This window comes from Macaca nemestrina, chromosome 18, assembly GCF_043159975.1.
Source record: "Macaca nemestrina isolate mMacNem1 chromosome 18, mMacNem.hap1, whole genome shotgun sequence".
Taxonomy (NCBI): Eukaryota; Metazoa; Chordata; class Mammalia; order Primates; family Cercopithecidae; genus Macaca; species Macaca nemestrina.
Genome location: NC_092142.1, coordinates 71976160 through 71992857, shown reverse-complemented (window position 1 = coordinate 71992857; position 16698 = coordinate 71976160). Strand labels below are relative to the sequence as shown.

Sequence of the window (16698 nt, the reverse complement as noted above, 5' to 3'; positions counted from 1 at the left end):
GGGTGGGCAGCCAGCAGTGCTTACTGCAAGAGGGTACCTGCATTTTTAAAAAATCAAATTGTTGTAGTATCAATTTATATACAATAACTGCATCAATTTGAAGTGTAAAATTCCTTGAGTTTAGATTTTAGGCCATGAAATCGCCACCCCAATGAAGATATAGCCTTTCTATTACCACCCCCAAAATGTTCCTCTAGCCTGGTGCAGGCCCTCTTACCCCAGGCAACCACCCATCTACTTAGATTAGTTCTCATTTTTCAATATTGTACATACATGGAATCATCTATTAAGTATTCGTTTGAGTCTGGGTGCTTGCACTTTAAAGTAGCACCACTTTTTCCCCCTCCAATTGCTCATCCCCTAAGGTTGGGGTGACTCAAAGCACCTCTCTGAACATCCTTCTTTCCCTTTGAAGGACTGCCAGCACCCGTTCTCAGAGAAGGAAGCAAAATGCAATTCCCACACTGCCTCGCCACTGGTCCTTTCCATCCTTCTTAGGGGAAAGTCTGCTCTGCTCACTGGCAAGTCCCTCCGTAATGTTAGTGTCACTCTCTGTATCTTCACAGCTGGCGCAGATCCTGCCAACTGAAGAGAACTTCCTTCTGTGCTTCAGGCAGCACGTGGGCTCCAGCGCCGAGTTTATGGAGGTGAGGCCAAGGCATCATCTTCTTTCTAAGCATTGGGACCTGCCTTCCTCCTGTGTTCAGAGCCAGGCCCACCCTCCTGCCTGGTAATGGTCCCTGGGAGATGCTAAACCCCTTAGAACTCTGCTACTCAAAATATGGTCTGTGGACCAGCAGCATCAGTATCACCTGGGTGCCTGTTAGAAAAGGAGAAAGGGGCCAGGAATGGTGGCTCACGCCTGTAATCCCAGCACTTTGGGAGGCTGAGGCAGGCGGATCACCTGAGGTCAGGAGTTTGAGACCAGCCTGGCCAACATAGCAAAACCCCATCTCTACCAAAACACAAAAACGTTAGCCCGGCGTGGTGGCAGGCACCTGTAATTCCAGCTATTCAGGAGGCTGAGGCAGGAGAATCACTTGAACTTGGGAGGCAGAGGTTGCAGTGAGCTGAGATTGCACAACTGCACTGTCAGCCTGGGTGACAGAGAGAGACTCCATCTCAAAAAAAGAAAGAAAGGGAGAAAGGCCTGTAATCCCTACTCAAGGAGGCTAAGGCAGGAGGATCTTTTGAGGCCAGGGGTTCAAGACCAGCCTGGGCAACATAGTGAGACCTTGTCTCTACAAAAATAAAAAGCTACCATAGTGAACAGGATTAAAAAAAAAAAAAAGATAAAAAACTTAGTGGGATATGGTGGTGCACACCTGTAGTCCCAGCTTCTCAGGAAGGCTAAGGCAGGAAGAGCAGGAGTTCGAGGCTGAAGATCACACCACTGCCCTCCAGGCTGGGCCACAGAGCAAGACCCTATCTCAAAGAAAAAACAAAAAAATAAAAGGCAGACAGACTCCCTGACTCAGTGAATCAGAAGCTCCATTTTAACAAGATTCCCAGATGATGCGTGTGCACATTAAAATGTAGGGAGTAAGATGAGAAGTAAGCTTGGGTCGAGTACGCTTGAGAAATACTGTGTACATGCATCTCTCGTTTGGGGATTTGTTGTGGTCATTTGCATATTACAGGCTCTAAGAAATCAAGCAATAAAGAAAACTGTGCCACTCAGTTTGGCTCCAGGATCTCATGCCACTCAATAATAATGTGTCTCTCCAAGTCAGAGTTCCAAGAAGCAGGCTTGGGAAAGAGGGACTTATGTACAATTCTATAGCTAGAAAAATCCAGTGAGGATTCCAGTTTCTGGTATCATTCATGTTTCATCTTTGACTATGATAAGGTTTCGGTTTTTCTTTTTAAAATTAGCATTCCTGGCTGGGCACTGTGCCCCATGCCTGTCATCCCAGTACTTCAGGAGGCCAAGGCAGGTGAATAACTTGAGGTCAGGAGTTTGTGTCCAGCCTGGGCAACTTGGAAAAACCCCATCTTTACAACAAATACAAAAATTAGCTGGGCATGGTGGTGCACGCCTGTAATCCCAGCTACTCAGGAGGCTGAGACAGGAGAATCACTTGAACCAGGCAGGCAGAGGTTGCAGTGAGCCAAGATCGTGCCACTGCACTCCAGCCTGGGTGACAAAGACTCTGTCTCATAAATAAATAAATAAATAAATAAATAAATAAATAAATAAAATTAGCATTCCCCTCTTGGCAATATAATTTCCTTAAGATCTTCATGTAAAATATGATGTTCAAACTCATTTATCTTGAGTAATATTCACCTGATAAATGGAACCATATGAAATTGCTGATATTTAATGATTTTTTTACTTACAAAATGTGGACATTCTATGTGGTTCAACCAAATATATTACTAATCCTGATGTCCAGCAAACTGCCAATTATTTCTTGCTCTCTTTCTGGTACTTTGCACTCTAACTCTTCAGTATGTGCATCCCTCAGAGTGAGATTCAACCCATACTCACCTCACGAACTGCCTGCTCTGATAAATAATGACTGGCCTTCAACGTGACTCTCTTTGCTATTCATCGGGGTTAAATCCATTTCCAGCCACCGGTAATCCCCTCTCCATGATCCACTGCCTGTAACAACTGGAAAGCTGGCCCAGAAACTTGCTTGCAGCAAGCTCCCCTCCTGGGCAGGCAGACAGTGAGAAAGAACCAGTTCTCAGGGTGGAAGAGTCATTTTTTAAGTGACAGCTTGCCTGAGCATCAGAGATGGATTTAATTTTATGGTACTTTAAAAGATTTTTCTCCAGTTTTTTCAAGATGGCAAGATTCCACAAGCTGATAATTGACATTCTGGCTTCTGTTCTCAGTCCTTTGCTAGCCTGCCTGGGAGAAAAAAAGTTCTGTGCATCCTTATAACTTGTCAGGGTGTTGCTTTTGTATCAAGTTTTCCAACTATAGAAAAGGGAGCATCATGCCTGACTCCTTTCCTGATAGAGAGACAGCCAAAAACTGGCCTCTATTCCACCTCTGGTCTGGAAACAGGGATGGGGCAGCTTGTAGAGGGGCAGGGACGCTCACAGAGGAGCTAAAAGCATTTCCCCGGACCCTTTTCTCTTTCTCTTTCTCAAAATCATTAGTGGCTTCTCTCTGTGCAGCTGACAGGATTTCTTTCTTTTTTTTCTTTCTTTCTTTCTTTCTTTCTTTCTTTCTTTCTTTCTTTCTTTCTTTCTTTCTTTCTTTCTCTTTCTTTCTTTCTTTCTTTCTTTCTCTTTCTTTCTTTCTTTTCTTTTTTTGAGACGGAGTTTCGCTCTTGTTGCACAGGCTGGAGTGCAATGGTGTAATCTCGGCTCACCGCAACTTCCACCTCCTGGGTTCACGTGATTCTCCTGCCTCAGCCTCCAGAGTAGCTGGGATTACAGGCATGCACCACCATACCCGGCTAATTTTGTATTTTTAGTAGAGACGGGGTTTCTCCATGCTGGTCAGGCTGGTCTCAAACTCCCGACCTCAGGTGATCTGCCAATCTCGGTCTCCCAAAGTGCTGGGATTACAGGCGTGAGCCACCGCGCCCAGCCTCAGGATTTCATATTCTTACATGCATTTGTCCTTCTAAGCCCCAGCATAACTGCAGAGGAGACATGCCTGCCAAGGTTTCTGGGACCCCACCCTCCCACAGTACCATCCCACTGTCCCCTCCTGGGGTCTGTTCCATTTGTTCCATTTTTACCAGCCGGAAGCCTGAAATGGTCCCTCGGTAGCCCTGAAAGGCTTGTGCTCTCAGGTAGCTCCCATCCCAGCACTCAGCACAACTTCTAATTTTAGGGATGCCTCAGGATTTCTTTGAGATTTCACAAAGCCCAAGTCTCTTGAACTCTTTTCCTTGAATGAGAAGAGAAAGGACACACTGATGATGATGAGCAAAGTGCTGGATGGGGAGAGAAGGCAGGCGGGGGACCCCAGAGCTGGCATCCTGTGGGGGTGCATGGTCGGGAGTGGACCCGCTGGCAAGATGGCTTGGAAAAGCAGCCACTGGTGCTTTGCTCTGTGCAGGGACTGGGCTTCCTTCAGGTTATTGCCCCTTTAGGCAACTTGGAGGGGGCGTCTTCCTCTTCTCAGTAAAGACTCAACTTAGACCAACTAAACTCTGATGCACCAAGTGCCTGAGGGTTGTTGGTGAAGTCATATTTGGAAATCCTCACATATCTTTTAGTACCTTTTCAAGGGCAGACTTTCTGGCCATGGGAAGGAGTATTTCAAAGAGTCTGAGGCATTTTTCTGCAGGGAAAAGACACTCTTGTAATCAAATACCATCGACCTGAGTTGCATGTAGTACAAATCTACCCTTTTCTTGGGATATGCTCCTGTCTTGTAACAAAAAAAAAAAAAAAAAAAAAAAAAAAATTCAGGACCAAAATTTCTGAGCCCTGTCACCATAAAAATTACATAACCTTGTTTGCTGATGTTTAAAAAGATACCTTTTCTGTAAAATATAACTAAACTCTAAATGTCCATAAACTCTAACACTCCTGACAATAAAAGGGGCACATGCGGTGGAGAAGTGGGGGAGGCGGGGGATAAGCTGTAGGAGAAGGATTAGTGGTTACTGACTCTCAGAAAATCAAGTGTTGCTGGTCTTCAGGTGTGCAGTTTGGAGCTGGGGGAGAAGGGAAGAAAAGTCAGGGGAACAAAACTTGAAAGAGAATCTAGGAGCCAGGCATGGTGGCTCATGCCTGTAATCTCAACACTATGGGAAGCTGAGGTAGGAGGATCACTTGAACTCAGGAGTCTGGAGATCAGTCTGGGCAACATAGTGAGACCCCATCTCTACAAAAACATAAAAAATTAGCTGGGTGTGGTGGTGCACGCCTGTAGTCCCAGGCACTTGGGAGGTTAAGCTGGGAGGATCACTTGAGTTTGGGAGGTAGAGGCTCCAGTAAGCTCTGGATGCCACTGCACCATAGCCTGGGTAACAGAGTGAGACCCTGTCTCAAAAAGGAAGAGGAAGAACAAGAAGAAGAAGAAGAACAAGAAGAAGAAGGAGTAGGAGGAGGAGGAGGAGGAGAGGGGGAGGAGGAGAGGGGGAGAAAGAAAAAAGAAAGAAAGAAAGAAAAAGAAAAGAAAAGAAAGAAAGAAAGAGAAAGAAAAGAAAGAAAGAAAGAAAAAGAAAGAAAGACAGAAAGACAGAAAGAAAGAAAGACAGAAAGAAAGAAAGAAAGAAAGAAAGAAAGAAAGAAAGAAAGAAAGAAAGAAAGAAAGAAAGAAAGAAAGAAAGAAAGAAAGGAAGGAAGGAAGGAAGGAAGGAAGGAAGGAAGGAAGGAAGGAAGGAAGGAAGGAAGGAAGGTGGGAAAGAGGGAAGGAAGAAAGAAAGAAAAAGGAAGGAAGGAAGGAAGGGAGGGAGGGAGGGAGGGAGGGGAAAAAATCTTAGTAATATGTGGCGCCAAACAGACCAAAGATTTAGGGGAACATGGTTCTCCAGGCATCTTTGCCACAGATGTGGGCAGTCCCCTCCCCTGCACCACTGCCCCTCCTGTGGCTCTCCCTCGTCTCCACCAGATGACTTGGTAAAAGGCAGGGATGTCACAGCAGTTGTATACAGGACCATTGAATGAGTTACTTATTGCTGTGTAATAAACTACCCCTAAAACTTAGCAGCCTGAAGCAACAAGCATTGATTACATCCCACTTTCTATGGTCAGGAATTTGGAAACAGCTTAGCCGCGTGGTTCTGGCTCAGGCGCTCATGAGATCACCGTCAAGATACTTCCCCTCATTTCCTTCTCTGTGACCTTGAAGGGTCTGGGCTACATCATCTCCATGTCTCCGTCCCCTTCCGATATTCTTGAAGATCAAGACCCTGGCTGGGCCATTAAAGGGGAATGGAAGGCGGGCAGGTAGATTTTGATACGTCTTTGCAAGGAGTTTGACATTCCCATTGTTGCAGGCTTGGCGGAAGTACGACACAGACAGGAGTGGCTACATCGAAGCCAATGAGCTCAAGGTAGGATGGGCCTTGGGGAGGGTGGGAGGCCAGAGTGGCGGTGGGCTTAAGGTACCTGGGGAGGGAGGAGATGTTGGATGAGGGGCATGGGTTTGCGGGCTGCTTAGGAATACTCAGACCTGGCACTGAATTGTTGAACTTGTTCAGAGAAGTCGGGAAATCGGTTACATAGAGCCGCCAGGCTGTAGAGTTCAACCAAACCCAGCTCTTCTGCACCTCTGTGCTCGGAACAGGTGTCCTCCAGGCAATTCCAGAAGATTGGCCTCTGGCTCCTACGTCCACTGCCAAATTCCTCTGACTATCACCCAGTGATTCCCCAGGCACTGCTTAGCTCCATATACTGGGCTCCGAGGAGGCAGAGCCAATCTCTAGCGCCTACTCTGTGGGGCAGGGTTGCACCACCAGCTAGTGAAGCCTTTGAAGTCACTCCCCAAGAGTTAAGAATCATGAAGGCCCTGAGTCATAGAACTGGTAGACCTGAAAACACACACACACACACACACACACACACACACACACACACACACATTGAGAGACTGTCTGAATGAGCAAGTAAGGAAATGAATGAGGGACTGAATGCATGAGCCAGGAGTACTAAAGAGACCTTTTGTGTTGCAGGGATTCCTGTCAGACCTGCTGAAGAAGGCAAACCGGCCGTACGACGAGCCCAAGCTCCAGGAATACACCCAAACCATAGTGAGTGGACAGAAGTGTCCCTCTCCCCCAGGGTGCAGGACTTGGGCCCCAAGCCACTGGGGCTCTGGTGTGCAGGGTCTCTGAAGATTCTTCAGGCCCAGGGGAAGTGATTCACAGTGGCAGCTGGCAAAAAGGGATGCTAGTTCGTGGCTTCACATACCCTTTGAGGTCCTGGGTGTGAGCTGACTCATGGGCCAATGTGAGCGTCTGTCTCCATGGCAACCTCTGCAGCTCCAGGAGAGGATGATCTTGGAGAGAGTGGGCCTTTAGTGCTGGCCTGCTGTGCCCCAGCAGCCCCTGTCCCTGAGGAGGGGAAAGATGAGCAGTGAACGGGTCCCTGTGATCCCCCCATGGGACCCCCGTGACTGATTTAGGCCATGTTGGTCCTTGGCCCCCAGGGACCTCAGAGCAAGCATGAGCAGGTGCTACCTGTCCTCCTTGCTGTCCTTTCCAGTAGAAGGGGATGTCAGGTCAGAGAAATTCACAGCAAATAACCCAGGCACCTCTTTCTGTCCCCAACAGCTACGGATGTTTGACTTGAACGGGGATGGCAAATTGGGCCTCTCAGAGATGTCCCGGTAAGCACCTCACCCCCGGGGTGATACTGACTCCCACAGGTCATTCCTGTGCTACGATCCATCGCTGAGATCCATTGGTGGGAAAGTGACAGGTGCGGGTGTCAAGAAGCTCAAGACAAAGCAAGATAGAATTGTGACCGTCGACACCTCACTTTGTCTGTCTCCCTCATTTTTGACCTTCCCCCTGATTCCTTATTATGTATGAAGTGCTCAGAAATCATTTCTGTAACTGCAGGCGCTGCCTCTGCCTTCCCCTCTCCCGCTTGCCCTTGCCTGTGCAGTCTCCTCACCTCTGCTCTAACATTTTCTCCCCAGACTCTTGCCTGTCCAGGAAAACTTCCTGCTTAAATTTCAGGTAAAACTTTGCTTTCCTTCCTTCCCCCTTCCCTCATCCCTCTGAGCCTGGCCCTGCACCCTCCTTCCCCCAATGCACCACACACTACACACTACACACACACCACACACACACAAAACACACCACACATACAACACACACAGATCACACACACAGACTACACACCACACACACACAAAACACACCACACACAACACACAACAGACCACACACACGCAGACCACACACACAACATACACATCACACACACACCACACACATACACAGAAACATCACACACACACCACACAGAGACCACACACCACACCGACACAACACACATCACAGCACACACCACACACACCACACACATACACAGACACATCACACAGCACACAGAGACCACACACCACACACACACCACACACAGACTATATATGACACACACACAACACCCAGACCACACAACACATACACAACACACACAGACCACACAGCACACACATATACAGACACCTCACGCACACATCACACGGAGACCACACACCACACACACCACATACTACACACACAACACACACAGACCACTTACCACACATACCACATACACATCACACACACAACACACACAGACCACACAACACACACAGACCACACAGCACACACATATACAGACACCTCACGCACACATCACACGGAGACCACACACCACACACACCACATACTACACACACAACACACACAGACCACTTACCACACATACCACATACACATCACACACACAACACACACAGACCACATACCACACACACAGACCATGTACCACATACACACAACACACAGACCACACACCACACACACAAACATTACACACCACACACATACACAAACACCTCATGCACACACCACACAGAGACCACACACCACATACACACCACACACATTACAAACACACACACCACACAACACACACAACACACACACATCACACACACCACAGACACACACCACACAATTATAGACACCACACCACACATCACACACCACACATCACACATATACACAGACCACACGCACACCACAAACACTACACACACACCATACCACACACATGACACACACACCACACACATAAACACACACACCACTGCACTTCTGCTTCTGTCTTTAATACCCTGGTTCTTGCAGGGCATGAAGCTGACCTCAGAGGAGTTTAATGCGATCTTCACGTTTTACGACAAGGTAAGGGGGAAGTCGGCATGGGAGGGAAAATCATAAGCCCATCAGCCCGGCCAGAAGGCTCAGCTGCATCCATGGGAAGAGACAGCCTTCCAGGGGCTGCCTGGGCCGTGTGGTTTCTTCCTGCCGCATCTTCTGCTGTATTAGAAGGCAAATGTCATTCTCCACTGGAGCCCAAGGGGTTGGTTTCTGCAGAATGCAGCCAAGGATCGTTGGGAGAAGAGGACTGTCCTTAGAACTAGGGTGTTACCACGCTGTCAGGAGCCAAAGGGAAGAGACACTCAAAACTGCCCTGGTGCCAGATCACAATTCTGCCCAGGGCCAGGTCTTTCTCTGGGAAGTTGGAAGTGGGATGACCTTCATACCCACCCCTTCCTTGGCTGTCCCCTGCCCACATGACTCCAGTGGTCTTCTTCATAACCAAAGTATTGGAGGTAAACTTTAAATAGCCCCCGGACTCAGGGAGTTAACCACATGCTTCTTGAACCTCACTTATATTTTCAATGCAGATGAAAAGCACCACAATGAAAGGCTACCCAAAGCTTGCGCCCACTGCCACCTTCCTGCCATGACTGGTCAAGGCAGAAGGGACGCATTATTTTGTCGTTACACGATCTGAACACCCCATTTTGCACAGAGTAATGGAGAGGCTAGACTCTTAGACATCCCTGCAATGGGTCGGGACAGTAGGGGCTCAGGCTTTAGAACTCTGGGTTGACTCTGCTCCCATCCCCAGGACGGAAGCGGCTACATTGACGAGCATGAGCTGGATGCCCTTTTGAAGGATCTGTATGAGAAAAACAAAAAGGTGAGCAGCTGGGCCTGAGGCCTGGCCACCGTCCCCAGGGCGCGGGAGAGGCTTCTGCGGGAGAAGAGGGGAGAGGTGCCTGGTTCTGCTCTCTGCTCCCCTCTGATCTGCCACAGCAAGGCAAGAGCCATTCTGTGGGTTTGCTTTAGGTTTTTTAATTTCTGGTTGGTTGATTAATTGATGTTTCTCTTTAAAATTTAATTGCAGCAAAAAGCACAGGACAGAAAGCTTACCATCTTCACATTTTTAGTGTACAGTCCAGTGGCATTGAACACATTCATAATATTGCACATGCATGGCCACCTTCTCATCCTGTAATGCCAAAACCTGTACCCATTAAAAAATAACTCTTCATTCCCCTGTCCCCCATCTCCTGCCAACCACTTTACTTTCTGCCTCTGTAAATTTGACTGCTCTAGGTACCTCATGTAAAGAAACTCGTATAATCTTTCTGTGCCTATTTCACTTTGCATAATGTCCTTGCAGGCTGATCCATGTTGTGGCATGTGTCAGAATTCCCTTCCTTTTTAAAGCTGAATAATGCTGCATCGTATAAATATACCACATTTTGTTTACCCATTCTCCTCTGTGGATGCTTGGGTTGCACCCATCTGCTGACGGTTGTGGGCGATGCTGCTGTGAGGCCATGACAGTGTTGATGTGTGAAAGTGTTAGCCTGATTGCCAACCAAAAAAACACTTTCCACCGAGAGAGAGAGAGATTTTGGAAGACAGGGGCCAGTGAGAGGGGAAGGGCTAGTCTGGATTGATGAACTGCAGAATCAGGAGCTGGGGGAGGGGTTAAAAGGAGCTACTGAAGAGTTTGTTCCTCTCAAAGAAAAGGCAAAGAAGTGAACTCCATTATTTTGCCTGATGTTGCCTCCTGGGAATACCCTGGGAGACCCTCCCAGTGGGCTCAGTTTGGTCCCTGGGTGGAGGAGTCAGGTGGAACAGCAGCCAGGAGCCAAAACTTTGCACCTGTCTTCCTTCACCACCCGGAAAATGTCTTTCTCTGAGCAAATGGTTTTGCTGCTTTCTTTAATTAGATAATGAAAGCTCCACAATTCCTTGAGTTGTCTCACCACCTTGGCTGACAAGCAAGAGCTAAATTTAATGCTCAATTTCAGGAAAAAATTATCTGCAGCCTCTGAGTCTGTTTATTTCTCTTTCCAAGTGCTTTCTGATCTCTTTGTCTTAAATATCATCCTTCATTTGTTTCATCTTTTTTATTTAAATGTTACCTACAATTACTCTTGAAAAAGGCAGAAAATAAATGATAAGGAAGCAAATACTTCCCGGGAAGAAGGAAGCACTCACCAGGTGTTTGAACTCGGCCAACCTTTTTCTTGGCACTAAATTCTAGGAGAAAATTATGTGTGTGCCCTGATGTATCCAAGGAATGTTGGGCACCATAGTGGAAAATATCTTTACGTGTAATTGTATGAATGAGGCGTAGTTTGTCTTCATGAGACTCTGCCTTATACGTGAGGTGGATAAACCCTGAAGACATGCATTAAATCTCAGAGTGACCTGAATTTCCTGGTCATCAACTCACTAAGCTCTTCCTTGGTTCACACAAAGGACAGCTTGTGGTGCCGCACAGCTTGACTCCAGGTATGGAAACAAAAGATTCTGCTCTTGGGATTCAGAAGCCACTCTGAGGGTCAGAGAGCAACAATATTAACAAAGCTATTTACCTGAGAGCCTTCCACCTGTACCAAGTTTCAGATTTGGCGCCTGAGGATTGAGAGAGTGAATGAGTAGAAACGGACAGCTGCATGACTCTAAATCACAGCACCTGTGCTGGAAAGGAAGGGCCATTTTTTGTAAACCCACATAGATGCACGCATTCCATTTGGATGGTGCCTGCATGGAGTGTGATAAGCGTTTCTGAGCAGATTAATGTTTGAGGCACCTGGAGGGGACAAGCTGATGGGATTGAACTTCAGTAGTTCTTAGCACTCCTGAGGCCGTGGCAACTTGCTAGAGCCTTCCCCAGGTTTAAGTGAAACTTATAGGAAGTAAAGCAACCCCTCCCGCCATGCTGCTAAGTCTCTCGCTGTCACAGTTCACTGTGGAAGTTGTCCCAAGCTTGGGGTTGATAGATGAGGTCCCTTCCTTGGCTCCTGATTAAGTGGCAGATATCTCAGGTGCACACCAGTGTTACGTGACATTTCCAAGAACATCACAACTTAGGGAAAATGCCTCTCAAAGCTAGACATGCTTGCAAAGTGCCCTCGGGTTTTCAAACCAGAAATTAATAGCATAAAAAGAGAAGTCCTGGCACAATGGGAAAAAAAGACTGGCCTTCAAGCCCTGAGAAAGAGGTGACAGAATAGTGCACAGTGAATCATTAGACTTCAGGGCTCATGATTAGATTACAGATATTCATGAGCATGACTGTACCTCACTTTTCTTATTAGCAGGATGGAGATAATGACCCATCAGCCTAGAAGGGAAAAAAAATTAAGTATCTGCCAACATTTTCAGTACAAAAGAATAAAAGTAAGAAGAACTGGGTGTAGTGGCACCCACCTATAGTCCTAGCTGCTTGGGAGGCTGAGGCAAAAGGATCACTTGAGCCCAGGAAGTCAAGGATGTGGTGAGCTGTGATCACAGCATTGCATTCCAGCCTGGGTGACAACAGGAAAACCTTGTCTGAAAAAAAAAATTAAAAAAAAAAAAAGTAAATAAAAAGGGACGGAGTGGGGGAGGAGAAGAAGTAAAGAAGGAAAGAAAGAAAAGGTTGTTTACGTGATTTTCCAGTGTTGATGATGACCTTGCTATATTTCAGACCCATTGGTTATTTGTATCCAAAGCAATGATTGTAAAGCATGGATTTAACATCAGGTATATCAGGTGTTGGTATTTAATATGGGTCTCCATTTATATGAGACAATGGGCATATGTTCATGGTTCACCTGTCTCATTGGCCACTAAACACCACAAGAAGCCAGTGAACAAGAAGGAGGCTAGCAAGCTTTATTGTTGGAGAAGCTGGGATTTAGAATTTGTTGCTTAAATAGTGGCTGGGTGCAGTGGTTCACACCTGTAATCACAGCACTTTGGGAGGTGGAGGCGGGAGGATTTCCCGAGGTCAGGAGTTCGAAACTAGCCTGGCCAACATGGCGAAATCTCATCTCTACTAAAAAAAAAAAAAAAAAAAAGAAAAGAAAAGAAAAGAAAATGGAAACATTAGCTGGGCATGGTGGCAGGTGCCTGTAATCCCAGCTACTCGGGAGGCTGAGGCAGGAGAATCTCTTGAACCTGGGAGGCAGAGGTTGCAGTGAGCCAAGATCGCGTCACTTCGCTCCAGTCTGGGCTACAGAGGAAGACTCTGTCTCAAAAAAAAAAAAAAAAAAAAAAAGAATTCCTTGCTTAAATAGATGAGACTTAGGAAAGAGTACTCCAGGAGGCTGGAAGGCAAGACCAGGGAGCTTTCCTGGCATTCTCTTCATCACCAGCAGGGAGCCAGATTGGCCTTGAGTTAACAAAGGCCCAATGAGGTCGAGGAATATATACAAGTTATATGTAGATCATGACTGTCACAATAACTACCTTTTATTTTTCAAGTGCTTGCTGATGTGGCTTATATTCATTCCCTCATATAATCATCGCAACACCTCAATGAGGCATGAACTTTTAGTGTACCCATTTTACAGGTGAGGCAGCTGAGTCTCAGGAAGGTTGACTACCTTCCCCAAAGCAGTGCAGCCAGTTAGTGAACGAGAGGCTTTAACCTCCGTCTGTCTGACTCCAAAATCTGTGCTTTGCATTCATCTAAGCCACTTATCCTGGGATGAGATGAGGGAAAGTTGCGGGCTTTTGTGAATGCGGATGTGGGCTCCTTGGGTCGGGGCCATCCCCTGAACCTGCTCTTACCCTCTCCCTGTATCTCCTAGGAAATGAATATTCAACAGCTCACCAACTACAGAAAGAGCGTCATGTCCTTGGCAGAGGCAGGGAAGCTCTACCGCAAGGACCTGGAGATTGTGCTCTGCAGCGAGCCCCCCATGTAAAGTGGGGATGGGGGCTGCTTCTCCACCTCCCCCAAACCCTGCTCCTGCTGCCCTGATGCCTCTACCCAGACCCAGAGACCATGAGCGCCCCACCCCCACCCCTGCAGCCTGCACACACTTGCCTGCAGAGCAGGAAAGGAGAGATGGAGGATGGGCTGCTGGGGGGCCATCCTGAGCCCCCTGCACCCACCCCTGCCCAGGCAGACTACTCTGCCTCAGTGGATCACACACACGGAAGGTGATGGGCATGGGTGGAGGATCCCTAATTCTCTTCGCTGTGATGCATGAGCTCCCTCGCTGTATGATTTAGGCTTCTATGTCCAACAGAGTGGACTCTTCCCTCTCGCTCCCCTCTGCCAGTCCCCCATGCCACCACCCACCCCAAACTTCCAGGTTCCATCCGCCACCTTGCTAATGGTGTAGCTGTCCTCTCAGAACGCCTGTGTGTGGAGGGCACCCGCCCTTTCCTTGCCTTTTTACTTGGCGTGCTCCTTTTCTCTTTGGGTTTCTTGTTTACCAAAGAAGAGTTTACAGACAATAAAATGGAAAGGTTCTGCTGTGGAAGCTTACCCAGTCCTGTCTCGTGGTCAGCTTCTCTCTGCAGCTAGCAGCTCTGCTTGACAAAGGGAGGGCCTATTCTCACATGGGTGGAGGAGGGTAATGGGACCCACCTAAGTGGGGCATAGGACCCTCAAGACTCTAGGGCTTTCACTCACCATTCATTGCCTGTCTCTTCACCAACCTGAGTCACTTCTTTGTTTCATGTTTGTTTCTGTATCTCTGAGATTATAACATAGCTTACAAGTTCATGGAAGTCTTACTACGGGTGGTATTAGTATTGTGCTCAACAGTTGACCTGGAGTATCTTTCTTAATCCTTTGAGAGAGGTGCTGTGATTGTCTCCACTGTCCAGGCAAGAAAACTGAAGATTAAAAAGGTTTTGGGCCTGGCGTGGTGGTTCATGCCTGTAATCCCAACACATTGGGCGGCCAAGGTGGGCGAATCGCCTGAGGTCAAGAGTTCAAGACCAGTTTGGCCAACATGGTGAATCTCCATCTCTACTAAAAATACAAAAATTAGGCCGGGTGTGGTGGCTCACACCTGTAATCCCAGCACTTTGGGAGGCTGAGGCGGGCGGATCACAAGGTCAGGCGATGGAGACCATCCTGGCTAACACAGTGAAACCCCGTCTCTACTAAAAATACAAAAAATTAGCCGGGCGTGGTGGCAGGTGCCTGTAGTCCCAGCTACTCAGGAGGCTGAGGCAGGAGAATAGCGTGAACCCGGGAGGCGGAGCTTGCAGCGAGCCGAGATCATGCCACTGCGCTCCAGCCTGGGCAACAGAGTGAGACTCTGTCTCAAAAGAAAAAAAAAAAAAAATTAGCCAGATGTGGTGGTGCACACCTGTAATCCCAGCTACCTGGGAGGCTGAGGCATGAGAATCACTTGAACCTGGGAGGCAGAGGTTGCAGTGAGCCAAGATTGCACCACTGCCCTGCAGCCTGGGCAACAGACTGAGACTCTGTCTCAAAAAGTAATTTAAAAAAATAGATAAGTAAGTCAATATATAAATAAAAAGGTTTAGTAACGAACCCTGGCCAGTTGGGGCAGAGCCAGGGTATGACTCCAGCAGATTGGATCCACTTTATACCAATGGGGTCCCTACCACTGGGACTAGGTGATTTCCACCAAGCAGGAAGGACCTCCAGCCAGAAGCTCTAGACCACCAGAACTTAACTTCTCCTCCTCGAAGTGCAAGTTACCCAACACCCGATCCCATGCCTCTTGGTGTAGGGCCAGCTTGGGTCCACAGAGCTCTTAGATCCTAGAATAGAGAGATGACTGATTTTTTTTCATGCTGTCACATATTGATTATCTACAAGACATATTTTAACAACACTACCTCATTTAATCCCACAACAGTCCTACAAGATGGATACTATTTTCAGATAAAGAAACTAAGGCTCAAAGACATTAGGGGATAGGGTCAGGGGAAATTAGGGACTCAAATTTATTTGCCTCCCTCATGTCTCAGGGCCCCACGCTTCCCCCACTGGCATCCTTACCTTGGGGTAGGAGCTTTGCCTCTGCAAACTTGCAGCCTTTGTCAGTTCAGGCATATCTGCCCTTGGACCACAGGAGATGAGGAACTCCTTCCAGGTCATCCTAGAGGTCTTCTTAATCTTCATGTATGCTCTTAATTGTATATTTGTAGTTTTAAAAATTCTCAGTTGGTCAAGGTGGCTCACATCTGTAATCCCAGCACTTTGGGAGACCAAGGCAGGTGGAGGGCTTGAGCTCAGGAGTTCGAGAACAGCCTGGGCAACACAGTGAAACCCCATCCCTACAAAATATACAAAAAATCAGCTGGGCATGATGGCATGCAAATGTGCTCCCAGCTACTCGGGAGGCTGAGAGTGGGAGGATTGCTTGACCTGGGAGGTCGAGGCGCTGCAGTGAGTCAAGATCACGCCATTGTACTCAGCCTGGGTGACAGAGTGAGACCCTGTTTCAAAAAATAATATTTTTCCTTATGTGTACTCTCTAGAGCCACAAGAATGATCCAGATGACCCCAAAATCTTTAAATTCCTTTTGGTTGCCATAGGAACTAAGTACCACAACCATTTGAAGCACCATTTGAAACCTCAGTGCTTTACCCTCTACCCACCTATTTTCCCTGTCCCTACCAGTAGTCATTTGAGGATTTGTGATGACACCACCTGTGATGAAGAATCCATGTTCTGTTTCCCTCTGACAAAGAGGCCATCCCTGTCTTTCTTGAGTGATTTATCAACCCAACCCCAGAATATCCAGATCCTGTTTCCTAGGGCCATCTCCAGTACCAGTTACTAATTCAGCGTAGATCCCCATAGGAAACAGACTTCACCTTCCAATCATACTCAAGGAGGATTTGTTCACAAACAGCTTTTATATACATGTGGGTGAAATATAAGGGACTCATAAGGGATAGTGGTGAACCAGGGACTAGTGACAGGGAAGTTGCTGTCACTACACTTAGGCCCAAAGGAATGAGAGGAACCCAGAA

General features: G+C 47.4%; 1 protein-coding gene across 1 annotated transcript in view; it reads left to right on the top strand.

Moving 5' to 3' along the window:
- Positions 1-14220, top strand: part of LOC105491301 (calbindin 2) — a 32680-nt gene extending 18460 nt beyond the window's left edge. The window contains exons 4-11 of the mRNA XM_011757561.2: positions 567-647; positions 5922-5978; positions 6597-6674; positions 7197-7252; positions 7568-7607; positions 8775-8828; positions 9562-9633; positions 13535-14220. Of these exons, the coding sequence (XP_011755863.1) occupies positions 567-647; positions 5922-5978; positions 6597-6674; positions 7197-7252; positions 7568-7607; positions 8775-8828; positions 9562-9633; positions 13535-13651 (555 nt within the window). The 3' untranslated portion in view covers positions 13652-14220. The remainder of the gene's footprint in view (positions 1-566; positions 648-5921; positions 5979-6596; positions 6675-7196; positions 7253-7567; positions 7608-8774; positions 8829-9561; positions 9634-13534) is intronic.
- Positions 14221-16698: the final 2478 nt, after the last annotated feature.